This window comes from Suncus etruscus, chromosome 11, assembly GCF_024139225.1.
Source record: "Suncus etruscus isolate mSunEtr1 chromosome 11, mSunEtr1.pri.cur, whole genome shotgun sequence".
NCBI lineage: Eukaryota > Metazoa > Chordata > Mammalia > Eulipotyphla > Soricidae > Suncus > Suncus etruscus.
This window is the reverse complement of record NC_064858.1, coordinates 9,573,364-9,599,436: the sequence shown is the minus strand read 5'-3', so window position 1 is coordinate 9,599,436 and position 26,073 is coordinate 9,573,364. Positions and strand designations below refer to the sequence as shown.

The following is a 26,073-nucleotide window of genomic DNA, read 5'->3' as shown; positions in this document are numbered from 1 at the left end:
AGGAACCACAAGAGTAACTAATTTTATATTGCTATGTCAGTATATTTTATCTTGACTGTTGGTACAAAGAAATTAGCAACACACATGAGAAGATTCCAGGGTCCCTCTATCTAAAGCCAAGCTATTGTCATAACTTTGAACCAAATAAAAACTGGGCCCAGAGATATAGCACAGTGGCGTTTGCCTTGCAAGAAGCCGATCCAGGACCAAAGGTGGTTGGTTCGAATCCCGGTGTCCCATACGGTCCCCCGTGCCTGCCAGGAGCTATTTCTGAGCAGACAGCCAGGAGTAGCCCCTGAGCAACGCCGGGTGTGGCCCAAAAACAAACAAACAAACAAAAAAAAACTTAAGTGAAAAATCCACCGCCGAAAAATTCACTTTGTAAGCCATGAGACTATCGAGAAAACATATCTCACCTGTCATAGACAGAGTCCCTGCTCCGGCCTTACATGTAAACGAAGCTAGTGAATCAGATTCCAAGAGGTAGAGGTCACTGGTGAGGCCAGAGTCGCTGGATGTGGAAGTCACTGGTGAGGTAGGATTCTGGGCAAGTAGGGTACTCACAAAGAAGCATCCTCCAGCCACTTTGGGAGAGTAACTCAGTTTTTTTGTTGGTAGAAAATGGATATTTATATTAGGGGAGAGTAGAGTGTGGACCTTGTGTCAGTCAATCAGGTAGGATGTAAGAGGGGATTAAAACAGGTGTGTGCGTCTGTGTTTAGGGACGATGGGGTAAGAGGATTAGGGAAAACAAGTGTGTGTCTTGGTGTTAAAATGGGTCATGTGTTTAAAGTGATTAGCTACACCGGTCCTCCTGTATCGGGGGAACAAGGCTGTTCTGCTGTGTTCTGAGGACACAGATGGAAACAGATTTACCAGCTCAGGGCATCTACTTCCCAAGACCCTTATGCCCCAGCTCCAGCTTCTTCACCCCTCACCTCTGCACTGTGGTGACCTAGAAGGCAGAGTGCCAAGGTTCTCCCAGCTGGGACCTTGGTCAAGTCCCTATGAACTCTGAACTCAGAATGAAGAAGAGAGAATTACAAACACACATACTTGCCACCGTGGGGATGCTCTGGGCATAGAGCGTGGCAGGCGTGTTCGTGGGTTTTTGGGGGCCAGATAAAGCACAGTTGAGTTTACATACTCCCCATTTTGTCCTGGGGGAGTCTCCACTGACCTGGCAGCCTGCCTCACCCCAAAACCAGTCTGGGGACGGGATGAATGTCTGAGCTGTGATTTTGCTCCCATTCATCTTGTTATAGTCTCCGTACTTCTCAGTAATTCTTTCTGGATTTTCCCTCCACACTCAGCAGTGGGATGCCCTGTGGATTCAAAGACAATATATAGAATTCTTCTGTTTTGCTTTATTTTGGAGTCATACCCAGTAGTGCTCACGGGCCACTCCTAGCTTGGTGCTTAGGGTTAGTGCTGAAGGGGATCTGAAGATCCTGTGGTGCCGGAATTGGACCTGGGGCTCCTACATGTGACCAGCCCTTGGAGCCATGTCTCAGCCCCACACACAGAATTTGGAATCTGTGACTCAATGTTCAGTAGTTCTTGAACACATAATAATTCATTTTTTGGGGGCCAGAACAATAACACAATGGGTTTTACTTTGCATGCAGCTGATCCAGGTTCGAGCCCCTGCATCCTATCCTCTTTAGTCCCCTGAGCCTGCTAGGAGTAATTACTGAGTGCAGAGCAAAGCCAGGAGTAACCCCTGAGTGCTGCCAGGTGTGGGCCAAAAATAAAAAACCAAAACAAGATTCTTTTTCTATGTATGGTGAACTTACAAACAAGGATGTTAAATGCGTATTTTAATATTCGGTTAATTTTATCCTGTTGATTTCGTTTCTCCTGGCATGGACTCTGTTCCCCTCTTCTCTGTCCTCTTCCTATTGCTCTTAAGTGCCTGCTTGTCTTTTGGTGGGAGGTCTCTTAAGTGTCTTAATCAAGTGCAGATTGCCCTGAGCTCCTCATGACAGATATTTTTTTGAGATAAGATTTTCTACTTTGAGAGAAAGGGTTGGAGAATAGAAGGAAGAAAGTAGGAACGATGGGTGTATGGGAGGAGCTGGTCTTCCTGGAGTGGCCACAATCTCATTCTACGCTTCCTCACAGTCTCACATCTATCTGTTTTCTGTTGCGCAGATAAATCGAGAAAGCTGGTGCACCATCGAACCGGGTGCGGTTGCAGCATCTCTACTGGCCCCCACCATGAGCCCAGGTAAATGGGGTTTCCAACCTATATTTGTAACTGCTGGTAAACATCTGTCCTTTTTGCAACCTCCTACTTTTGTCAGTTGACTTGGAGATCTACCCTCTTTTGCATGTTAGCAGTAAACCAGAAGGTCAGCCAAGGGAAATGGTCTCCTTTGGGAGTGTGGACTCAGAAACCCAGGCTTTTCTTAGGAGTCCAATGTGCTGACCACAGAAGGCCTAGCCCACTGTCTGTCAGTTCTGGCCTTCACACTGTCAGCCATCCACCGACACTGGGGCCACTTGAGGCCCTTGCCTGCAGCCACATGAACACTAGTCATTCTGGGTTCTTGTTGTCTGGGTTCTTGAGTTCACCTCACCCACAGCACCTTTTTATTGTCCCATTCGTACAGTGTGACTTTTTTTTTTTTTTTTTTTTTTTTTTTTTTGGTTTTTGGGCCACACCCGGTGACGCTCAGGGGTTACTCCTGGCTATGCGCTCAGAAGTCACTCCTGGCTTGGGGGACCATATGGGACGCCGGGGGATCGAACCGCGGTCCGTCTCCTAGGCTAGCGCAGGTAAGGCAGGCACCTTACCTCGAGTGCCACCGCCCGGCCCCACAGTGTGACTTTTAAAGGAAATGAGTCCTTGTTGGCTTGGCTTCTTGCAATTGGTTCTGCTAGAGGTTTCCTGCCACAGTACTTGAAAAGAAGCCCAGCTGTTAGAGGCCTCATGGGAGGGACAGGATGGTTTTCCCGTGACCCCAGGACAGTTTTGGGGTGAAGTCAGAAAGCATTTTCCTTCTCTCTGAGTCTCCATGGAGGGGGTGGTTAGGGCTGGTGCTGCTCTATGGCCTTGATCAGGCTCTGCAGCACCTTGAGGTTGGCCCTGTTGTCACTTTTAGCTGACACTCCCCCATCTGGGCCCTAGTAATTTTCTACTTAAAAGTCACTACTTTCGGGGCCGGCGAGGTGGCGCTAGAGGTAAGGTGTCTGCCTTGCAAGCGCTAGCCAAGGATCAGGACCTCGGTTCGATCCCCCGGCGTCCCATATGGTCCCCCCAAGCCAGGGGCAATTTCTGAGCCTTAGCCAGGAGTAACCCCTGAGCATTAAATGTGTGTGGCCCCCCCAAAAAAACAAAAACAAACAAAAAAAAGTCACTACTTTCTGTGTTTGGGTTCCTTCAACTATGTGTGGCTTTCTTAAAAGTGTTCTTAGACCCCACCACCCAAATACATTGCCTGCCATGTGTGTCCAGGTTGTATGTAGTTGTCTCTCAGTCTGAATATTTATAGGCAGCATATCCATTAATAAAGTTTGAGCCCCTACACATTTACCCAGGAATAATCCTGAATTGTATTTGCTCCTCTCCCCACTTATACTCCAGACAAGAATCCCAAGCATCACTGCCTTGGTCTTTTGGAAGTGGTTCTTCTTCAATTTCTTTTTTTTTTTTTTTTTGGGCCACACCTGGCGGTGCTCAGGGGCTACTCCTGGCTGTCTGCTCAGAAATAGCTCCTGGCAGGCATGGAGGACCATATGGGACACCGGGATTCGAACCAACCACCGTAGGTCCTGGATCGGCTGCTTGCAAGGCAAACACCGCTGTGCTATCTCTCCGGGCCCTCTTCTTCAATTTCATTTGACCAAAGTCTAGAGTGCTTTTAAGCCTCAGAGTTGAGACTTTGATAGGAGTCACAGTTTTGGGGTGAATTCTAAGGTGTTTTCAGTCTTACAGCTTTATTTCTTGTCCTTTTTTTTTGGGAGGGGGGCACACCTGGTGACGCTTAGGGGTTACTCCTGCCTCTGCACTCAGAAATTGCTCCTGGCAGGATTAGAGGACCATATGGGATACCAGGGATAGAACCCAGGTCAGCTGTGTGCAAGGCAAATGGCCTAACCTTTGTGCTATTGTTCTGGCCTCTTATTTCTTGTCCTTAAAAACTTAAGAAAGCAAGTGCCTCAGACTTAAGTAAGAGACCTGCTCCTCAGAGCCATCCATATTATCATCATGTTGGGTGAATTGCAGCCGGCAGTCGGTAGTTTGTCCCAGCAGTGTCCAGGAGTGTTGTTGGCAGCACCCACCCCTCTCCAGCTATAATTTGTTTGCACAGATGCAATTTGGGGCTCAAATGACCAGATACCATTTTAAAAAGTGCACATGTGGTTTATTTCTACAAGGCTAAAGGTTCAGGCCCCAGAAGTTAGACAGGTTGATGCTGGGGTCACAAGACAGTGCTGATAACTCTTAAAGTACAGCAGGTGCCCCTCTGTGAAAGTGAACATTCCTGTTTGGTAGAATTTGGTCGGTTATCTTTTGGGTCTGGGAACACTTTCCCCATTACTTTATATGATAATATTTTGAGTGTTCTTATGCCCCCAAAAATAGCTCACCAAGTCATTCCAAATAGGAACATTCTACTCTAAAATGGGTGTGGGGGGTGGGTAGCATGTCGGGTAAGGAATCTGTTCCTGTAGATTCTTGTCAAGTCGTGCATTCTGGGCCAACAAGGCCTTAATCTTATAGGCCCGTCTGCTCCTGCCTGCTCTGGGCCGCAGCACAGTGCTGGAGGCTCCGTGCATGACTTCTAACGTCCCTGGTGTGGGGGTGAGGCTCAGAATAGCTGTGCTGCCCCCTGCCTAATGCTGAGCACTCGCTTGTACCCATCCCCTCACACACCAGTCCTGCTGGGTTCAGGAGGAAGAATGGCACCTTCTCATTGACTTTGAAACAATCATTGAATTAGCTTGGAGAACTAACTTGCCTCTAGGTTCCCATTTATGGGGGCTCTGAATGCCTGGTGGTCCTTTCATCTGCCCAGCTTTGTCCACACTCTTTTCTCCAATTCACACACACAGTCTTGGTTCCAGATGTGGTCTGTGGTCCCTTGGTTGCTGGCTGCTGCCTGCTGGGTGTGGCTGTTCCTCGTGGATTTTCCTTCGAACTGACTCAAGCCAGTTTGTTTTCCAGTCTGTGAACCTGCCAGCCAGGCAGCTGGCAGCTTGCTGGGCTTCTGTGACGGCCCTTTCTGCCCTTGGCTACAGCCCATGGTGCTCCTTCAGCCATGGAACAGAGCTTTTCATTTTTCCAAGTAGGGAAAAGGGAGCAAGTGGAAAGATCAGAGCCGCCAGCCCTGCCTAAATTGTTGCTCACTTGGAGCTGGGAATGAGGCTGTGGTGTTCAGACTAGATGGCAGAGCTGTTCCCTGACAGATGGACCAGAAAATACTAAGGGATTGTTTTGCCTCCAGCTGAACATTGACGATGGCCCTTTGGGGCCCTGCCTTGCTCCCTGCAGACCTGTTCATGCATTACTATGTGGGATGTACTCAGAAGGTTCATTCTTGTGGTGAGATGGGGCTTACCCTGTGACTGCACCTACCCTGTCTCTCTGTACTGATACTCCCTTTTTGTGTTTTGTTTTGTTGCTGTTGTTTTTGGACTATGGTCAGTAGTACTCAGAGCTCACAAGTGACTGCTCATGGATTCTTTCTGGTGGTGCTCTGGCCTACTGCACAGTGCCATAGATCAAACTGGGCTTGGCCCCCCAAATGAGGTAGAGGCCTTCCACCCTTATCCTGTACTGTCTGTTAGCCCCAGGAAAAGGATCTTTAATTGAGAAATGCTTTCTTTTAGTTTTGAAGAAGCCTCTTGTCTTTTCTTTTTTTTTTTTGGTATTTGGGCCACACCCGGCGTTACTCAGGGGTTACTCCTGGCTGTCTGCTCAGAAATAGCTCCTGGCAGGCACAGGGGACCATATGGGGCACCGGGATTCGAACCAACCACCTTTGATCCTGGATCGGCTGCTTGCAAGGCAAACACCGCTGTGCTATCTCTCCGGGCCCAAGAAGCCTCTTTTTTTGTTTTTGGGCCACACCCGGCGGTGCTCAGGGGTTACTCCTGGCTGTCTGCTCAGAAATAGCTCCTGGCAGGCACGGGGGACCATATGGGACACCGGGATTCGAACCAACCACCTTTGGTCCTGGATTGGCTGCTTGCAAGGCAAACGCAGCTGTGCTATCTCTCCGGGCCCAAGAAGCCTCTTTTTTATTATTATTTTTTGTGTGTGTCTTCAGGACACAGTGGCAGGCTAAGCCTCTCCGTGGGTCCTCCAACTAGTGGAGTGTTGGGTTTGTACTGTCACCTTGACTTGCCAGCTTCTCTGAAAGGTACTCTCAGCCCAGATCCCCTGTTAGAGTTTGTTTGTTTGTTTGTTTGTTTGTTTATTTATAGGTACTCTCAGCCAAGATCCCCTGTTAGAGTTTGTTTGTTTGTTTGTTTGTTTGTTTATTTATAGGTACTCTCAGCCAAGATCCCCTGTTAGAGTTTGTTTGTTTGTTTGTTTATTTATTTATTTATTTATTTATTTATTTATTTATAGGTACTCTCAGCCCAGATCCCCTGTTAGAGTTTGTTTGTTTGTTTGTTTGTTTATTTATTTATTTATTTGGTTTTTGGGTCATGACCGGCAGCGCTCAAGGGTTACTTCTGGCTCCATGCTCAGAAATCACTCCTGGCAGGCTCGGGGGACCATATGGGATGCTGGGATTCGAAACAATGACCTTCTGCATGAAAGGCAAACCATTTACCTCCATGCTATCTCTCTGGCCTCCGCCCCTGTTAGAGTTCTATTGTCCACTTGTGGGGAGAGCTTTTCTTTTTCCTTTGTCACTTACTGTGGCCCTCGTCCAATGCTGGTGGAATGGAGATTCCCACTCTTACTCTTCAACTTGGGGCAGATACTGCCTGCCTACTAAAGGAAATTCTTTGGAACTGGCAACATCTTGGACCTTTGTGTGTCCTCACTCTGGTGGCCAGCTCATGTGATCTTTGGCTCATAGAGGAAGGACTAGGAGGGACTGGGTTAAATTTCCTGCTCACTTGCACCCCCAATGGCTTTAGACTTCCTGGATGCCCTGGTGCCCAGTTTCCAGGGATGCCCCTGCCATTTTCCTCATCACGGTAGGAGCAACACTCAGGGCATAGTGCCCTACTCTGAGTCAAACCCCCATTTTCTGCCTGCATGGGAGTCACTTAACCTCTAGGACCACTGGACACAAGTCCTGAGCTGGTTAACACATGGGCATGTGTGGTGGGCCTGCTCCCCCAACTTCCCCTGTGTGGTATTTTGATAGAGTAACAGTCAAGGAAGAATTAAAGTCTCAAAATAGAAGTTGGCCACAAAGCTGATCACATAATTTCCAAATAAAGAACTTCTCATCCTGGTTGTGAAAGGAAAAAGCATTTAATTCCCCATAATTCTTAGGAGGCAGAGGGCACCGTTTAAATACCTAAATGTAGGTAAAGCCCTGGCTTGCAGTCAGCGTTTGTTTCATCCTTTACAGGGGTCTCAAACTCAATTTACCTGGGGGCCGCAGGAGGCAAAGTCGGGGTGATCCTTGAGTGCAAAGTCAATAGTAAGCCTTGAACATTGGGGGTGTGTGACCCAAACAACTAAAACAAAACCAAACAAATAAAGATTCTTTTAGGGCAGGGCCACAAAACATTGTACGGAGGGCCGTTTGCGGCCTGCATGCGACGAGTTTGAAACCTCTGCTTTAGATGTTTGAAATTTGTTTCTCATCTATATCCCTTGGCTTCCTTGTTGTTGTAGTGAGCTGGGGTAGTTGAAGTGAGGAGAAGGTGGGGGGCAGGTCTGAGATGGCACACTCTCGGGTGTATGTTTGTGTGTGCAGGGTCCCAGTTAGGTGCCTGGGGCCAGACCCTGTTTTGTGCCCAGAAGTTTCCTTTTGTATCTCTCTGGTGTTTGGGTGCCCCACAGCTGCTCACTTGGAGTTGTGTTCCATAGTGGAGAGCTTTGGCCCCTTTCCTTTACTATCAGGTCTGGAAATGGGAGGGCAAGGGTTAGAAGGAGGGCGGGCTGCAGGACGAGAAGCAATAGAGTTAATGGAGTTTTTCTGAAGTACCAACTGACGCCAGAGCTTTCCTTTTCAGAGAGTTTGCTGGATGTCGGACTGGGCAGTGGGCATGCCGCCAAGCCAGGGGGCCCTGGGAGCGACTGTGAGGATGCGGACAGCACCATTCTCTCTAGGGTACGTGTGGGGCCAGACATTGCTGCTATGGGACGGGTGGGCCTCACAGGTGATGTGGGAGAGCTTGCCCAAGAGTCATTTTGATTTCATATTTGACCTGAAGCTGATGGCGCTGCAGGGTGGTCACCCCTCATCATCACAGGAATTTGATCTGCCCAGGAGCCCGAGTCATGGGCATTCTTATCCAGTCGAATGCTGCAAAAGAAAGGGGGCCAGGCCGGCATATGCTGGCATGTCGTCGTGGTCAGTGCTGTCTGTCTCTTTGGCACACCAAAACCCTTGGCGACCACAGAGGCACAGCAAAACACAGTCTGGGAATCCATGTGGGCATCCTGGGAAGGGGCCGGGCAGCCATGAAGATAATGAAAGTGAAAGTGCTGTGGACTCAGGGCTCCTGGATGTTGTGAGGAAGGCTGAGAGGGGGGTCATTTTCATGAGACTTGCATCTGGAACATGCTCTGTCTGGTTTGTGCTTTCTGGGATGTTTCCAGGGCCTCTGACGTGCCAGATGACACCCCAGCTCTTGCTCTGGAATCTTGCTTCTCTGTGTACAGGTCTTCAGTTCTTTGTTTCTCACACTGGCTCTTACCCGCTCACTTGGCGTCCAACCTCTTCCTACTCTGCTCCTCTTCCAGTGCTCATCCTCTTAGAGCCTTGGGAAGATTATTTCAACTTTTGGATTCTACTGTTGTTACTCTTGGGATCGCTTAAGGGATATGGAATGTCAGAAAATACACACATTGCCAAAATCTTCCCTTTCTCATGTCATTCACAAAGAGGAACACAAAAGGAATATTTATTTAGGAATTTTTTTGGTCACCCCTGCAGTGCTCAACACAGGCTTTGTGCTAAGGGCTCACTCCTGATGGGCCTTATGAGGTACGGGGAATCAAACCCCTGTTAGCCGTGTGCAAGGCAAGTGCCTTGCCTACTATGTAGGTTATGCTCCAGGGGCCGGAACAACAGTGGTGGGGCATTTCCCTTGCAAGTGACCAACACAGGACGTACCCTGGTGTGATTCCCAGCATTTCATATGGTTTCCTGAGCCTGCCAGGAGCAATTTCTGAGTGCAGAGCTAGGAGTAACCCCTGAGCACTGCCTGGCGTGACCCCCCCCCCCCCCCCCGCAAAAGTACAGCTCCAGCCTTACAAAATTTTTTCAAATGACAGGATCGGAGAATCTGCCCCATTGAGGTCTCAGTAGCAGACCTGTAGTGTGCCATTCTGTCTGTTTGGATACATGAGGCTTTGTCAGAGAGAAAGAGATAAGCATCTCTGGGTTCAGCTGTTGAAATGGTAGCATTGAGAATCGCTGACATGGGCTCAGGGCCTCTTTAGGAACTGATCAATATTTACGGATGTTTGAAATGTTTCTTGGTAAAAAGTGATTTTCAAGGTGAAAGGTTTGGGTAGAGAAATGCTGGCAGCTGTGGTTTATCTTGGTCACTAATGCAATTTTCTAGCAATCTTCTAATCTGAGAGAAGGAGAATTTATTTCAATACCATGTTCCTCCTGTCAGAAGCGCTGAGCAGCTTGTTGGTACTTGTTGGCCAGTGCAAGATTTTTTTTTTTTCCCAGAACAACTTGGTTGAACAGATAGTTTTGCAAGTTGGGGCCAGTTAATGTTTTCCTCCATTGCCTGGCAGGCGGCCTGATTTGAGTCCTCGAACTGCTCCCCTGGCGTCTCTTGCAGTCCTGTGGGGCCTGAGAGAGGTGTGAGAGAACTTCAGACCCAGCCTGTGTGGCTGCCTCCCAAGGCACAGTTTGCAGCTGGGAGCTGAGCCCAGGCACCCAGGTCTCTCCAGAAGGAGTGGTTGGACCCTGGGAAATGCCTGTGATGTGGTTGGGGCGTGTTCTCAGCACCACTCAGCTGTTCAGTTACAGCTGAAATATGAGTGCCCTGCCTCCTCTTCTGCCCAGTATTTTCTCTCCAGCCCCAGCATGGGTTCCCTTAGCAGGCACTGACTGGTGTGCCCAAGCCTGGCAGTGGCTGCCTGCCCAGGGCTCCTCCCACCACCACTGTCCCAGGTTTTCTTCCCAGGCTCGAAGCACCCTCCCCCTGCACTGGGCTGACCAGCAGACAGGCATTACAACACTCCTTTCTGTGAGAAAGGATTAGGTCACTTCCTGCAGCCTCCCAGGGGCTCTCTCACAGTCAGTCCTCATGACCTTCTCTTCCTGTTGTGCTTTATCGGAGGACTCTGGCTCCTTGACACTCACACAAGTCCTGAGTTCTTTTCCTTAGATCAGTAGCTCAAAATGGACGTTTTATGTGTAGATGAGCAGAAATCCTGGGGTTCTTTTTTGATATTGTTAAGGAACATCTGGCCCTAAAAATGCCCATAGTCTAGTTTAGCTGGAACCCCAGGCTCCAAAACGAGAATCTAGTGAGACGAGGGTCAATGCAGGAAACAATCCACACAGTGAAAAGGTACAAGAACGGGTTTAGGAAATCCAACACCCTAGCCAGGAATCCCACCACACAAGTCTTCTGCTCTTAAGAAGGAAAGCAAGGGCCGGAGAGATAGCACAGTGGTGGAGTGTTTCCTTGCATGGGGCCAACCCAGACAAACCTGGGTTTGATATCTGGCATCCCATACGTTCCACCAAACCTACCAGGATTGATTTCTGAGTGCAGAGCCAGGAGTAACCCCATAGCACTGCCAGGTGTGGCCCAAAACAACAACAACAACAACAAAATAAAAACAAAAAAAGAAAAAGGAAAAATAAAGAAGGAAAGCAGCTTAGTGGAGGAAGAGTGAAGAATGAGCCCCTTCTTTCTTCAAACCCATGCTTTTTATTCATAAGAACCAGGCCACACCTAGGGTGGAGGAAGAATACCAAGTAGGGAATAATCCAATAATCCCATCACCAAATTACACCCTAGGGTAGAGTATGAGTACTGATTAGGGTGGGACCAGTAATCTAGGCTACCACACTGTTCAGAAGGATGCTTGACATTCCCAGAAAATCTTAAAACTGCTGCCTCTTTCCCCACCTCCAATGCACAATCCCACAATCCAGAAGTTTCTGCTTTTCATGTAAGGTTGGTTTGTGCATGGATGTTTGGTCATTTCAGGCCTGGATTTCTGTGCTTTTCAGTAATAGGGAAAGAGTGACTGTGCTTCCTGATCCCATAGTAGAAGCTAATTACTTATGGCATTGAAATGATTCTTCAAAGCTCTTTGGCAGGGGCCTCCTGCTTCTTATCAGATATTTAGGTTTGGTGGAGAAGGTATTGCCCAGATGTGGGTGGGGTAAAGTATTGGCATAGGTGAGGGACACGTGTGAGCCGTAAAGGGCTGCTGAGATCTGGTCTCAGTGGTGGACGAGCAGTAGGGGCCTGAGAAACTGCTCTGACCTGGGAGAAGTGGGGTAGGTTTCTAAGTCAAATGGAAAGGCTGCCTGTTTTCCTCATTTAAGAAAAACCCTTCTTGGAGAGCTCAGAGGAATCAGGCTCGCAAGGAAAGTTCTAAAAGGAAAAATGAAAAGGCCACAGAGAGGCCTGTTCTGTTCCCTGCAGGAGACTAAGGGTGCCGTGTGTGCTACCCAAGTGAAATGACAGTGACAATCCTGCTGGGCCAGGGCTGCCGGAAGTTTACCTCCCTTCCTGAGTGCTGTTTTGGTGTGTTTGGTGAGCCGAGTAGTAGGAACAGGGCTCTGCAGCAGTTTACACACAGCCTGTGGGGCTGATATGTCAGGGATTGGTGTTCAAGACTGACTCTGCTAGGTGCACTTGGTTTTAGTAAAATACTTATGGCATGAGAAGGAGCAATAGGTCTCTTAGTTTCTGCTTCCTTGGCCTCTTGGTCCTGTTTCTGGGGCTTGTGGAGAAAATGGGCCCTACGCTGATGGGCCCATTAAGGATTTTTGTCTAGCCAGTGTTGTCTGACAGAGATGTTGGCAGCTCGGACTAGCCTGAGGGAGGTCATGTTTGGGAGAGGATCATCTCTGACTCTGCTCCTGTTCATTTCCTCTGGTGAGACTGGAGGCTGAGGTGGGCACCTCTGGCACAGCTGTGGTCTGGGGCTCAAGGGCTGCTACTTGGCTCTTGATTCTGGGGCAGCCTTCTAGCTAGCCTCACCTATGGCCTGTCCTCACCTTTCTCATCTCTCTCCTTTGTAGCCAGAAGAGGAGCAGCTGGGCTGTGATCTTACCGGGTCCAGCTCATGCACTGATGATTCTGCTTCCCTGGACCGCCATTCTTCCCTGGGCAGTGATGTGTCCCTGCCCCACCTGGCACATGGGAGCCGGCCCAGAGACCAGCCTGGCTTGGATGGTGCCACCAGCCCCGAAGCAGGAGCTGTAGGCCTTCAGATTGTCAGTGACCCTGCGGGCTCTGGGAACCTGGAGGAGGAGGAGGAGACGGACAGTGTCACCGAAGTACCCAGCACCCGCTCGGTGCTCAGGGGCTCCATGCGCTCGCTGTCCCCTTTTCGAAGGCACAGCTGGGGACCAGGGAAGAATGCAGCCAGTGATGCTGAGATGAACCACCGCAGGTGAGGGGGCGGCCATCTGGTCAGACTGTTGCAGCTCCGGTTCTTGTGGCCCTAAGTATGTGGGGTCCGGTTACATTCACTGTCCCTGAGTATGTTCTTTGGGCCTGCCTTTTAGGTGCTGGATATCCCACCTCCTCAGGCCATGTTACATAATAGCTTGAGTCCTCCAGACTCCTTTTCTACTTCCCTCTCCTCCCTGTGCCAAGTGGCTTTATTCCTTCTCTGGCCTCCAGTGCAGATTCTTGTTTCGATGTACCCAAGGCCCTGGATCCCAGTTCTCTGCCCTCAAGTCAGAACTCTTACTGGGAGGCCATATTTCAAGCACTTTGTTTTCATTTGGAATCGCACCACTCTGCAGAAATTTCCTCCTGCCTCTGCACTCAGGAATTGCTCCTTCTGGGGCTCAGGAAACCATATGGGGTGCCAAGGATAGTCTGCCTCATGCAAGGCCAGCTCTTTACTTACGGTTCTCTTGCTCCATTCCCATCCCTAGTTATCTTTTTGCTATATTTTGGAGGATAAGCATTCACACCGATTTAAGTATAAAAGAAAAAAATGTCAGAACATTGGGGAACCTACTGCAGTCTGCATTCTCTTCCTGAAGCAAGTGGACTTCTTAACCAGACACCTTGTTAGCCATTGACAGTCCTGAGAAAAGCAGTTTGGTTTCATGGTCTGTCCTTTCTCCTTTGCATCCTTCTGGGTCTCTGTGCCAAGATAGAGCCCAGAATGGTGTAACTGTGTATGCTGGAGCAGAGGAGGGAGTGAAAGCTTGAGGAAATGACTGGCCCAGGGACCTGGAGAGCTCAGGTATACAGGCTGCCAATACTATGTCCCTCTCAGGCAGAACCCTATGTCAAGGCCTCAGCTGTAATACCTTCACTTGCTGTAACTGGACTATGTTAGTAGGAGTAGCTATGTTCAGTGTGCTATGAAGTTTACACACAGAAGGATCTTTTAGGGTCGTGGAAAAATCTTTTCTCCCCTCTCCGCAGCCCCCCATCCTCTTGTGTCTTTCTAAATCTTATTCTTCATCACCTGGGTAGGCCCTCAGAGCAAGGAGGGCACAGCATTCTGCCCTGGACAGAGGTTCAGAGGCTCAGGATCTAAACCTGGCACCCCTCACCACTCAGCCCTGCCCTCTTCCCAGCTGCGTCCCTGCCAGCTCTCCCTCTGGCCATGGTGATGCCACATGCTTTATACTGTTTCCCCATGCTGACCTCTCCCCCTTCGTTTTCAGTTCCCTGCGAGTTCTGGGAGACATTGTCAGGAGGCCCCCCTCTCACAGGAGAAGGTACAGCATTCTGTTCCACACACTAACCCTACTGCCTCTGAGCACGCTAACAGTTGCTTGTCTGCTTAATGTGCTCAGTCTGCTTCAGGCAGATCCCGGGGCTCCTGGGCAGCGATGATGTCTCCTCTGTAGTATAAAGGATACCCAGTATTCGGTTATAGATTCATGTGAATCCTGCTGCACCAACACTGTGGCCTTAGGTCATAGAGGAATGGTTATATTTATTTTATTTTATTTTATTTTATTTTAATTTTATGGTTTTTTGGGCCACACCTGATGGCTGTTGCTTTTGGTTATTGGGCCACACCTAGTGGCACTCAGGTTACTCCTGGCTTTAAGCTCAGAAATCACTCCTGGCAGACTCAGGGGACCATATGGGATGCCGGGGATTGAGCCCTGGTTCGTCCTGGATTGTCTATATGCAAGGCAAATGCCCTACTGCTGTGCTATTACTCCAGCCCCTATGAGCTATAGTTAAAAAGTTGTTGATACTTGAGTTTCAGCCCTACAGTATTTCTAACACCTAACACCCATCCCTTCACCAGTGAGCAAAAGGTTTCCATTTGAATTATTTTCCAAGTTTCCTGGATTGTAGCTTTTTTTTTTTTTTTTTTTTAATATTTAGATCTCTTTTATAAGACCTCACCAAGTTCTGTCATAGAGAATTAAAAAAAAATACATGTCATGCCTATTATGGTCCTAGGGATGTGTGTATCCTTGAATATTTCTAGCATGTTCCTTAATAACCAATGCTGGGCTTTCCTGCACTCCTGAGGAAGTGACTCCTTCAAGCAGTATGTGAGAGGCAGCCGGCAGCAGCCGCACTCTTAGTCTCCCTAAATTATCTCTGTCAGACAAATAGTTGAAAGGGAATTCAGGACAGTTTCAAGCTCAGGTAATTTCTAACCCCAAAAGTCAGTCTAATCAAAAAATAGAAATAAAAACAAAAAAACCCCAAATACTACTGACTTGAGTTAAAACTGCCAAGCCTCTCAGAATAGCAGAGATGGATGATGGATATAGGGTGACAGCACAGGCAGGACAGGGCCTGCATATCTCCCCCTTAGACCTCTGGAGTAGCAGATGATGCAAAACTTAGATTACCCCAAGTCGGGCATGTGAAAGCCTAAGGGCAGGGGAGAGTTTGCTCTATACCTAGAACTTTATTTTATAAACTCCAAATGAAGCCCTGGAGCCATTTTATTAGGGAATCAAGGGAACTGATGAACTCTCAGGAGTCACCCAGCGGCTGGACTGGTCATAGTTCCTTCCTGAACCCTTGGTAGTAGGGCTGACCCACATTCTCCTCATCCACTCCTCCTTTTGCTGTCTAGGAGAAAGGGTGACCTCTGCTTGCAGGAACCTTAGTTAGGTGAGGAAGTCAGCGATGCAGGTATCTGATTCAGAGAAGGGCCTCTGGGCCCCACAAGCTGTGCACTGTGTCCTGCTAACTTTGTGTGCCTCAGGAACCTCTAGCTTGGCCCTGTCTTGCTTCCCCTCTGGATATGGGGCACTTGGTATTGTTGCTTTGTGTGTCCATCTATGGCTGATGTGAGGTACACATGTCGCCAGGGGCCTCTGCTCTTCTGTCTGTCCATTCTCCTTTCCTTTAGCAGAGCCCCTCCCCCACCTCCACACTCTACTGGCCAGTGAGTCACTTGAGAGCCACTTTCACAGCATGCTCCTGGGTCCACAGGGATTTTTAGAATAGCCAGAACTACTGGCCCCACTCCATGCCCTTCCATTACTAGGAATGGAAGATCTGGGCAGGGCAGCAAGAGGGGTGTGGGAGTAGGGGCAAGATAGATGGGCCCTGGGTGAGGCCAGGGTACCTGGAGCACCCAGAAGAGGAGGCCTGTGGGGTTCCCTCCCTTTTTGTTTGATTTGAGGTGTAATCTTGGATGTCAGGTCTGACATGTTATCCTGAGGTCTTTACCTTACAGGGTCATTTCTAGCATGTTGTCTAAAGGGACATCTATGGAATAAGTATTTTAAATGTCACTGGTTTCTAGCCTTTTACTAAATTCTAAATATATTTTACATTCCTCATTTTCAGATAATATAAATCTGTCTCTGTGTTCCTTTCATTGAACCCAATAACCCACTCCTGTGTCCTCCTTCTCTCTCTGTTTCTGTCACCCCCTAGTCTGAGTTGGTGTCCTTCTGGCGTGCCCCCTTCTGCTGCCCCGAGCACTGACTTTCATTACAGAAGGTATGGTATTGTCACTGGGTTTAAGTGTATGCAGCTGCTCCAGGTGAAGTTGTCTGTCCTAGAATTGAGTGTGTGGGTGGGTCCCATCCCACGGATCCCAGGGGGCTGTGGGGTAAGGTTCTTTGTCTCACTTTTGTTTTACACAGGGGACAGGGGGTGTAGACCACTACACTTTCCTTCTGGTCCATCTTAAATCCTGAATTCTCAGAGTTCTATCATGAGGGAACAATGGCAGAGCATGGAAGCAATCAGATGCTCTTACTTTCGGGTTGTTTCAAAATCTCCCAGTCTCTCCTCCTCCTCCCCTCTCCACATTCTTTCCTGAACTGAGCATCCAGATTTAATAATGAGACAGTTTTCAGGATGAGTTTTTATGGTAAGGATAGATCTGGTTTCTCAGTCTTTCCAAATCATTCTCAATAGCAAATTGACTTTCTTCTTGAAGTGCCTGTCTTCTAATCGCTGCTATTTAGGGCAGCTTTTACTGAGATGTTTATATGTACTCAGGATGTCCATTGTCAGGTGGCAATAAGGGAAACAAAATGTATTGTTTTGGGCCCGAAGAGATAGCACAGTGGCGTTTGCCTTGCAAACAGCCGATCCAGGACCAAAGTGGTTGGTTCGAATCCCGGTGTCCCATATGGTCCCCCGTGCCTGCCAGGAGCTATTTCTGAGCAGACAGCCAGGAGTCACCCCTGAGCACTGCCGGGTGTGCCCCCCCCCAAAAAAAAAGTATTGTTTTGTATACCCATAAGAGCAAAAGAATTGGGTTTTCAGTTCCTAATAAGTCATTTGTGAAGCATAAAAACAAACACAAGCCCTCTGGGTTAGTGCGAGAACTGGACTGCAGTGCCTTCGCAGAGGTGATGAGCACAAGCTCTGGCTGCCCTCAGAGGGAGCCAGGCTTCGACAGTGATGGCTCAGCCAGCCCAGCTCCTGTACAGATCCTTCTGGAAAGAAGTTTTTATAGGATTTGCTGTAGCAGTGAGTAGTCCTGGCTTACTGCCTCTAAGAGAGTGCATGGTGTAGTCACCCTACAGAAAGTGATATTGCTGCTGCAAACTCCAGAGCCTGGACTTCAGGTCAGAGACCTCAGAATGCCTCTATTTTGTCCCTTATCAGAAGCAAGAGGACAATGAAAAAACTTTCAAATGAGCAGCTCAGCAGCTTTTGTCAGGGCGTGGCCTGTGCCCAGATGGTCATGCTCAGAAAGGATTATCCCTCTTGGGGTAGAGAGATAGAGGTATGGGAAGCCTCATACCCTTATGTGGGATGTGCTTAGGTTTTCCACCTGAAAGTCACTTGGTCTCCTGGTCTCGTGGCTGTAATTCTCCGGTATGAGACAATTTAGATTCTGGCTGGCGTGTGACCCGAGGGTGTGTAAGATACATACAACTCATCTTACAGTAGAGTGACGCCATTTGGAAACAAGACCCTACCACCCGAATTAGAGAAATGGGGGCTCAGCAGTCTCTGCAACTGGGCCCCACAGGCAAAGGTGGGCTGCAGGCCACAGGATGCTGTCTGGGTAGTGGGGGCTAGCCAGGGGACATGGGAAAGTAAAGGGCAGAGGAGAGCACAAAGGATTAAATTTAAGGCTCTGTTCAGTTTCAGTCTTGAAGGCCTAGCAGGAGGAGCTGGTGTCGGGAATAAGCCGTGTCCATCTCGGGAAGCCAGTTCGGCCAACACCGCAGACCTACGGCACCCTCTAAGCAGCGAGGAGCGGGGCGGCTCGCTGGGGTCTCTTTCAGAAGAAGACCTGGAGTCAGGCCAGAGAGAACACAGGCAGGTGTTTGAGTCCCAGGTAAGGCATTAATGTTACTATCCCCAAACACCATTTGATAAGGCGCAAGGGAGGGCAGGTTACATGTTATGAGTCACTCATGTTGGGCCAGAGCAGGTCTCTGAATGTTATTGAGAGGTGCGTCCCCTGCATTGATGCAAATATCCCATCTAAGGAAATGTCAGTGGACATTAAGGTCATAGCTTGGGTCAGTATAGTAGCTCAACTGTATAGTACTTGTCTTGCATGTGTGAGGTACTAAACATGACTAGTTTTTCTTATTATTTAAGGGGCTCTGAAATGGTAACTAACAAAAGGTTCTGCTTCTCAGAAAAACCACCTCTTATCTTTGGCTTATCGACTTAGTTAGGAAACTACTCCTTTGTGTGTGTGTGTGTGTGTGTGCGTGTGTGTGTGTGTGTGTGTGTGTGTGTGTGTCTCTCTATCAGAGAGAGAAGGAAGAGAGATATATTTACCTAGTGTGTGTGTGTGTCTGTCTGTCTGTCTGTCTGTCTGTCTGTCTCTGTCAGAAAGAGAGAGAGAAGGAAGAGAGATATATTTACCTAGTATTTATCTAGAGATCGCTCATTGCCTGCCACTGTCACTAGTGGAAGCGTGTGTGTGTGTGTGTGTGTGTGTGTGTGTGTGTGTGTGTGTGTGTGTGTGTGTGTATGTGTGTGTGTGTGTCTGTCAGAAAGAAAGAGAGATATATTTACCTAGTATTTATCTAGAGATTGCTCATTGCCTGCCACTGTCACTAGTGGAAGCCACATGCCCCAATCCCAGGGCATTGGAGATGAAGGTCTGGAAGCAAACACTGACACAGGAAATAATCCACACATGGTTAAGGGGATAAAACAGGTACAGGAACTTCCACACGCAAGCCTTTCACTCCTAAGAAGCAGATAGCTCAGTGGTGGACAACTGAAACCTAAGCAGTCTTTCCCTGAGACCCGGATCTTTAGGGTTTTTTATTAGGAAGCATGCCAGACCACAACCTGTGTTGAAGAACAGATGGTCTAAGGCACCAATCCAAAAGGAGCTTCTATCCAACAGTGCTTTTGACCAATGAATAACAAGCATATCCTGAATAGGATATTAGTCCAACAATCATCACTCTGGAAACTTCTGTCTTGAAGGTCCAGAGTTTTCTTGTCAACCCATGAAACTGCCTTTTCTTCCTTCTTATCCTCCCAGTCCCCTCATTTGCATGTTCCACTCTCATACCCTGGGGAGTTTGAGTTGGGAGTAGGAATTTTCTGCTTTGATCAGCCCCTCTTCCTTTCTGCTTGGGGACAGTAGACTCTAGATTAATTTTAGAGAGGAAATTTGGGGCCTATGCTCCCAAACGAGGCATTCAAACAAGCTAAGCTGTCTGCGTGACACCACTTAAGATTGGGTAGGACTTTTGACCTTGTATGAGTTTTACTAGGCTCAGTGAAGGCCTAGAGAATTTAGCCCCAAGGAAAATCAAGTTCAAAGTAGGAAAACTGTTGTTACTTCCTGCCTCTACCCCTGTTTTCTGCATTTTATTTTATTTTATTTTATTATTTTATTTTATTTTATTTTATTTTATTTTATTTTATTTTATTTTATTTTATTTTTTGGTCTTTGGGTCACACCCAGCAGTGCTCGGGGCTACTCCTGCCTCTGCACTCAGAAGTCACTCCTGGCAGGCTTGGGAGACCATACGGGATGCTGGGATTTGAACCACCATTTATTCTGGATTAGCTGCTTGCACAGCAAACGCCCTACCGCTGTGCTATTTCTCCAGCCCCACAAAAATATTTTTAGGTACCAAGATTTACAGTATTACTTAGGAAATGTAGTGTGGCTGCATCATTTTCTACATTGCAGTTAGCACCTCCTCCTTGGACCCCACTGAGTGAACCTTGCTCTGAGGGCTGACCCACAGGACTGTAGTCACTTGGCCTAATACTTTAGAAAATGTCCAGAAGAGTAAGGTGGCATGAAATAGGTGTGCTGAAGGCACTGATTTGGGCTTCTGTAGCCTCATGTAGCCTCATGTAGCAGAGAAGGAAGGGGAGCGGAGAGACATTGCTTAGATTTAGTGACTTCTAGAGAGTCTGTCTTAAAAAATAAATTGTGGGGCCAGAGAGATAGCATGGAGGTAAGGCATTTGCCTTTCATGCAGAAGGTCATTGATTCGAATCCCAGCATTCCACATGGTCCCCCGAGCCTGCCAGGAGCGATTTCTGAGCGTGAAGCCAGGAGTAACCCCTGAACACTGCCGGGTGTGACCCAAAAGCCAAAGCAAACAAACAAACAAACAAAAAAATAAATTGCATTTGACTATGGAGACACCCTTGGAAACTACTTGTAAGGCCAGGGGTAGTGTCAGGAAGTGTGGGTTTGTGAACAGCTTTATCCTTCTGGATTTCACCTCCTAGCTGACAGTTTGAGGAGCTGAATTCCAGGTGTCTGTTTGCTTATTGTGCTGATTCCTTCCAGGGCTTTGTGGTGGGAGTTTTAATGAGGCTGTGAAGACCTGACTAATGTCCACGGGATGCTTTCCCAGACCTGATGAACTGCTTCTGTAGTCAGTGACGCTAAGCACACGGGTGCTTTCTGGAAATGCCCTTCCTCTTTCTCAACATTCCTGTGCACCCCCTGTATGGAAATTGCCTTTGCCTAGGTTTTTGGGAGCCCTGTGTGCAGCCGAAGTGTGGCTCTTTGAGTTGCTAGGATCTCGGAATTGGCCAAGTTGTCAATGCTTGTGGCCAGTCCTGGTGGATGGACTCTGTTGTTCAGAGGTCACTTTTCAGACCTATCTTCGTAGCCAAGACACAGCAAATGTTTGTCAGACTCCACAGTGACATGTGGAGGAAGCTGCAAACACTCTGGAACTCTGGAGGGCTGAGGCGGCTTCTCCCTAGTGGTGATGTCACCGCTTCCCCTCCACACAGTCAAGGCATAGGAGGTGGTGGCCTTGGCCTGCCACTACAGGAAAAGGTTTCTGGTCACTAAGGTTAACTGCAGTTATGGGGCATGCTCCCTGAACTCAGGGGGAGCACCTTGTGCAACCAGATGCCATCCCACCTGGTCACCCACCCTTTGGGGGCATTGCTGCAGGGGCACGGACAGTGGGTTTCCTGATCCAGAGAGGCTATATTAGACCATGTTTCAGCTGTCCTACTGAACTGAGGCTCCTTAACATATCGGCCCTACCACCTTTTTTAGAAAAGAAATCAACCCCACACCTTCAGAACTCTGCTTCTGTAAAGAAACCAGCAGCATCCCCCAGAACTCTCCTATAGGGAAACCAGCAGGGTCCCCCAGAACTCTCCCTTCTATAGGGAAACCAGCAGGGTCCCCCAGAACTCTCCCTTCTGTAAAGGAACCAGCATTGTCTCCCAGAGCCCTACTTGCCCTGCCCTCAACTGTTCAGGCCCCAGAGTTGGGATGCCACTTGGGTAGCTCTGGGGTGGAGCCATCTGATGTTCAGGCAGCAGGAGGCTTGGCTTCTCCCCAGGTGCTTGGGCACTTTACTGGTCATCTCAGACCACTTTCTGCTGATGTCTCATTTCCCAGGTCTTTAAGGCCAGCTTTAGTCGCTGACACCCTCCTAAATTTCTCCAAGGGATAGTTCCGTCTACAAAGAATGGGGATTATATATGCTTCAGGATTGCCTGTAATTATGTATCTCTGCATGCTTTCAGCTGCTGTTTGCCAAGCACATAGTATGTAGGAAATGTTGTGTCATTTCACAGAATCCCCTGTCGGCTGGATACTCATTTATCCCTTTTGTCTGATGGGAAAACTCGGGTCTGAAAAGCTTTTTTTTCTCTGAAGTGGAGGACCATATTTCACTGCATAATCACTGCAAATGTTATGCTGAGTTTTGTTGTTGGCAAACAGTTGTGTGTGATCATTATATGAAGCTCCCTCTTCCCTCCACTGACAGTGCGTGATGGTGGAACTGGGGTACTGCTGGTATGAGGTAGACTGTGCATGGGGTGTCTTTGCCCACACCATGTGCTTCTCGGGGGTTGGGCAGTGGGGGAAGGTGCCAGGGGCCAGGCCCAAGAACATGGACTGAGAATCTCTCTCACTTTGTCCTTCACAGGCCTGTCACAGACCTAAACCGCAGGGATTCAATTACTGTACATCAGCCATTTCTTCTCCTTTGACTAAATCCATCTCCTTGATGACAATCAGCCATCCTGGGCTGGACAGTGAGTATCTGCCTTTCCAAGTGATTGTTTCTGCCCTTTCCATACCCTTCCTCGTCTGGACACCTGTGCATCTCCTCCAACTTTCTTGGCCCTCCTGGAAAGATGGGACGAAGTTCATTGGGGCTTCCTCCCCCTCCTCTTTCCCTCCTATTTCTCCTCTTCCCCATCTCCTTGTCCTTCTCCACTTCCTCCTCTTCTCCTTTAACTCTCATGACCTCATTAAATCCCTTTCTCCCCAGGACCACACCTGGCACACACATCTTTACAACCTCACTTTGGGGCCTGGAAAGAGATGGATTCATGAGTGAAGCCCACCTGTGGGCTCTCACAGAGGCAGGGCTGGAAGTGGGATGTTCAGGCACCCTGGAATCAGTGCATGACAGTGGACCAGGAAAGGCAGTATAGTCTCTGGGAACAGTTGTTTCCTTTTACTCTGACAATACTGGTGTCTGCCCATGGTGGTTACAGCCTGAGATTGTAGGTGAGGACTATGGTCTCTGTGTGTAGGCAGGATGTGGTGTGTCTGTGGAGCAGGAACCCGTTAGAGTGGTGGGAAAATTAGGGCGTTGCCCAGTGCCCCTAAGGGAATGCAAGGAACTGGGCAGAGAGGATGGCTTTTTGGCAAGGGTCCTCAAACGTTTTAAACAGGGGCCAATTTACTGTCCCTCAGACCATTGGAGGGTCTGACTATAGTAAAAACAAAACTTATGAACGAATTCTTATGCACACTGCATATATCTTATTTTGCAATGAAGAAACAAAATAGATACAAATACAATATGTGGCCCGAGGGCCATAGTTTGAGGACCACTGCTTTTTGGGATGGTTTTCTGGGTGGGAAGTGGACAGGCAGCAGCTCTACCTTGGATCTGCTGTGGTGGTGGGGTGGGGCTCCCTTCCAGGAGGGACCAGTTTGAGCTGAGGGTTCTTGGGACAGGGATTGATTTTGTTCCATGTGTTTTTGAACATTAACCCCATGTTGTTGATTTGGGGTTCATTTACTTTCATCTGGGTGGCTGTTTTTCAATGACCTTTTTCCCCACCCCTAATTTGAGTTTTTCCCGTTTCATTTTTCCTCCGGACCTCTCAGAGAGGTTCTGGGCCCCAACTCTCCCACTTTCTTCTGGATCCGTCCATGTAGCCATGAGCTTTTCAGACATTTCATCTGCTGGTGTAACTCTCTGCCCTTTTGTTTCTAGATTCACGGCCTTTCCACATCACCAGTGCCAATCTGACCGAGAGGTAGGTCCTATCCTTTTGCTATGTTCCTTGTCCAAGATGAAGGGGAGGAGATCCCAACTGTCTTGTCTTCAATAAGGAAATGATTGTTTTTGAACTCTTCAGATTGTTTCTTGTGTATGTGGGCTAAGGGTTAGAAGTGGAATCTTACAAGGCTTTATCTTTTAAAATGAATCTCCGCAATAGTTTTCCACTTTTATTCCCATCATACTAAACACACAGACTACTGTTTACCTTTATTCCAGGGGATAATGTCCTGTTAGACTTCCCGAACTTTATGGATCATTTCATCCCTAGTTGAGGTTCTTCTTGTTTCCTAATCCATGGTGCATGTGTGTGCATTTGTACATGTGGTGCTGCAGCATCTCAGCTCAAGGGTTTCTTCCAGACTCATGGATGCAACATGCAGCTCTGTCCATGGAAGACTCACTTTTCTGCTTGACAGCAGGCAGCAACTTTCTGTCCTGACTCTATATATTTTTAAAGTCCTCTGCATGCACCCAGCAAGATTCACAGTTTGGTGGAAGCAAATGCTATTTGTTGGCCGTCCTCCGAGCAGAGGCCTCCCATCTATCAGAATGTTCTTCGTGCTTTGGGCTTTCTCATTCTGGAATCAGCACTTTGCCTGTTATCACACTTTTTCTGAGAGTGTCTATGTTAGGTACCTGCCCACAGACCCTTTTGCACTTACCCGGCTCTTCTTGTGCCTGTTATCACACTTTCCCTGAGAAGACTGCTTCTTCTGCTCACTCACAAGGCCTCTTCAGATGCACTTTTACATGTGGGGCTTTGGATTTGGTTCCTGGAACACCACGTGATCCATCAAGCATCATGTTGGGAATAGCCCCTGGAACACACTGCGGCTGGAGAGAAGGTGACCTCCCACTTGTTAATAGCTGTGTTCTTATAAACAATCACTCTTGCTTTTTCTTTAGCATAACAGAAGAAAACTACAATTTCTTGCCACCAAGCCCCTCCAAGAAAGACTTGGAAGGAAAGAGTGGGACCAAAGTCAGCCGCACTTTCAGCTATATCAAGAACAAGATGTCAAGTAGCAAGAAGAGCCGGGTAAGTGCAAGAGGGTCTGTGGGCAGGTACCTAGCACAGACACTCTCCCTCAGTATCTGATAGAGAGCAATGGTGAGTGCTTTGTGTATGTGAGTGTGTGTGCGTGCACATGTGCACTTCAGTCAACATGTAAGGACTAAAGGGTCATTATTAGGAGGCTTCAGAAATAAAAATACTCATATTTGGGCTAAGAGGTCAAAGAGAGGTGATCAGGAGATAAGACTCTTGACCTGGTTTGAATCTGGCACCCCATACGGTCTCCAGGCATCATCAGGAATGCTCCCTGAGCACTGGCAGGTCTGGTCTTGGAGTAACTGCAGAGGGCCAGGGTCTGCTAGCAGGGCCTCGAGAAGGTCGTTTGTGTGTTGGCAACATTGGGAGTAGAGGTGATGTCCCCTGACCCCTTGGCCTCTGAACTCCTTGATCATAGTGACTGAGTTCTGTGCAGTCACACACTTTCCTCTTTCAGATGTGGGTGGCTTTAGGATCTGGACTTTGGGGGCCTACATGTCCTCACAGTGTGGCTTCGTGCCTCCTGCCTTGGTGTTAATCGTGCCCCTCTGCAGTGCTCTCAGAAAGAGACCTGCCTGGAACCCAGCGTTGTAATAGCTTCATAGTCTGAGGCATTTTGAGAGCCCTAGGGGTTACTAGCTCTAGTCAAGAAATTTGTTCTTGAGCCTCCTTTAGAAGATTTGGCTTTTGGGGCTGGAGTGATAGCACTGTGGTAGGGTCTTGCATGCCTTGCATTGCCTTGCTGCCGACCTGGGTTAGATCTGGGTTCTATTCCCAGAATCCCATATGGTTCCCTGAGCCTGCCAGGAGCAATCTGGAGTGCAGAGTCAGGAGTAAGCCCTAAGCTTTGTTGGGTTTGGCCTAAAGACAAACAAAAAAAGAAGACTTGGCTTTCCTCTGTGTTCAGTGATAATAGACAACAGGGCAACCACAATAGAGTATAGCCAAGACCCCGGCAATCCCCTGTAAATGCAGCACCTGCAGGCCAGAGTGTTTGATTCTAGATACTTGCCCCCATGTCCTGGAGATACTGGGCCAGCTGCCGCTCTTCTCTGCTGGTGAGTAAGTGGAAAAGATGGCAGTGATTTCCAAAAGATAGATCACTATTCTCACCCTTTTTTGGCTCCTTTTTCTTTTTATGAGGGGAGGGGCAAACCTGGTTGTGCTTGAGGCTACATCTGTCTCAGTGCTCAGAAATGCTCCCAACAGTTCTCAGCTTATGGAGCTTCCTGTAGCCTCTGATAAAGATTCTTAAAGAATTAGGAGAGCCCCCAGTACCACATGGCAGCAGCCGTTTTCTTTCCTGCCCCAGGCATTCACAGGAATGTACCTGTGTGGAAGGTTGTGCAGTGTCCCTGTACTTGTTCTTGGGAAGTTGGTAGGTTACAAAAGTTTATGAGATCACTTGGGCACTGTATTTCTAACCCCCACAGAGACGAGTCTGAAGAAGCAGGGTAGCCGTGAAGAATTAATAAAGCAAGATAGTCAGGAGAGTCATGCGGTCAGTGGCTTCAC

The 26,073-nt window shown here is 48.3% G+C and overlaps 1 protein-coding gene across 1 annotated transcript in view; it reads left to right on the top strand.

Annotated features, from left to right (window-relative positions):
* AKAP13 (A-kinase anchoring protein 13) overlaps window positions 1–26,073 on the top strand; it is a 102,539-nt gene that overhangs the window by 58,159 nt on the left and 18,307 nt on the right. Inside the window, exons 7-15 of the mRNA XM_049783243.1 lie at window positions 2,155–2,230; window positions 8,158–8,255; window positions 12,381–12,754; window positions 13,995–14,048; window positions 16,195–16,260; window positions 17,869–18,064; window positions 22,131–22,239; window positions 23,439–23,481; window positions 24,414–24,546. Coding sequence (XP_049639200.1) covers window positions 2,155–2,230; window positions 8,158–8,255; window positions 12,381–12,754; window positions 13,995–14,048; window positions 16,195–16,260; window positions 17,869–18,064; window positions 22,131–22,239; window positions 23,439–23,481; window positions 24,414–24,546 — 1,149 coding nt within the window. The remainder of the gene's footprint in view (window positions 1–2,154; window positions 2,231–8,157; window positions 8,256–12,380; window positions 12,755–13,994; window positions 14,049–16,194; window positions 16,261–17,868; window positions 18,065–22,130; window positions 22,240–23,438; window positions 23,482–24,413; window positions 24,547–26,073) is intronic.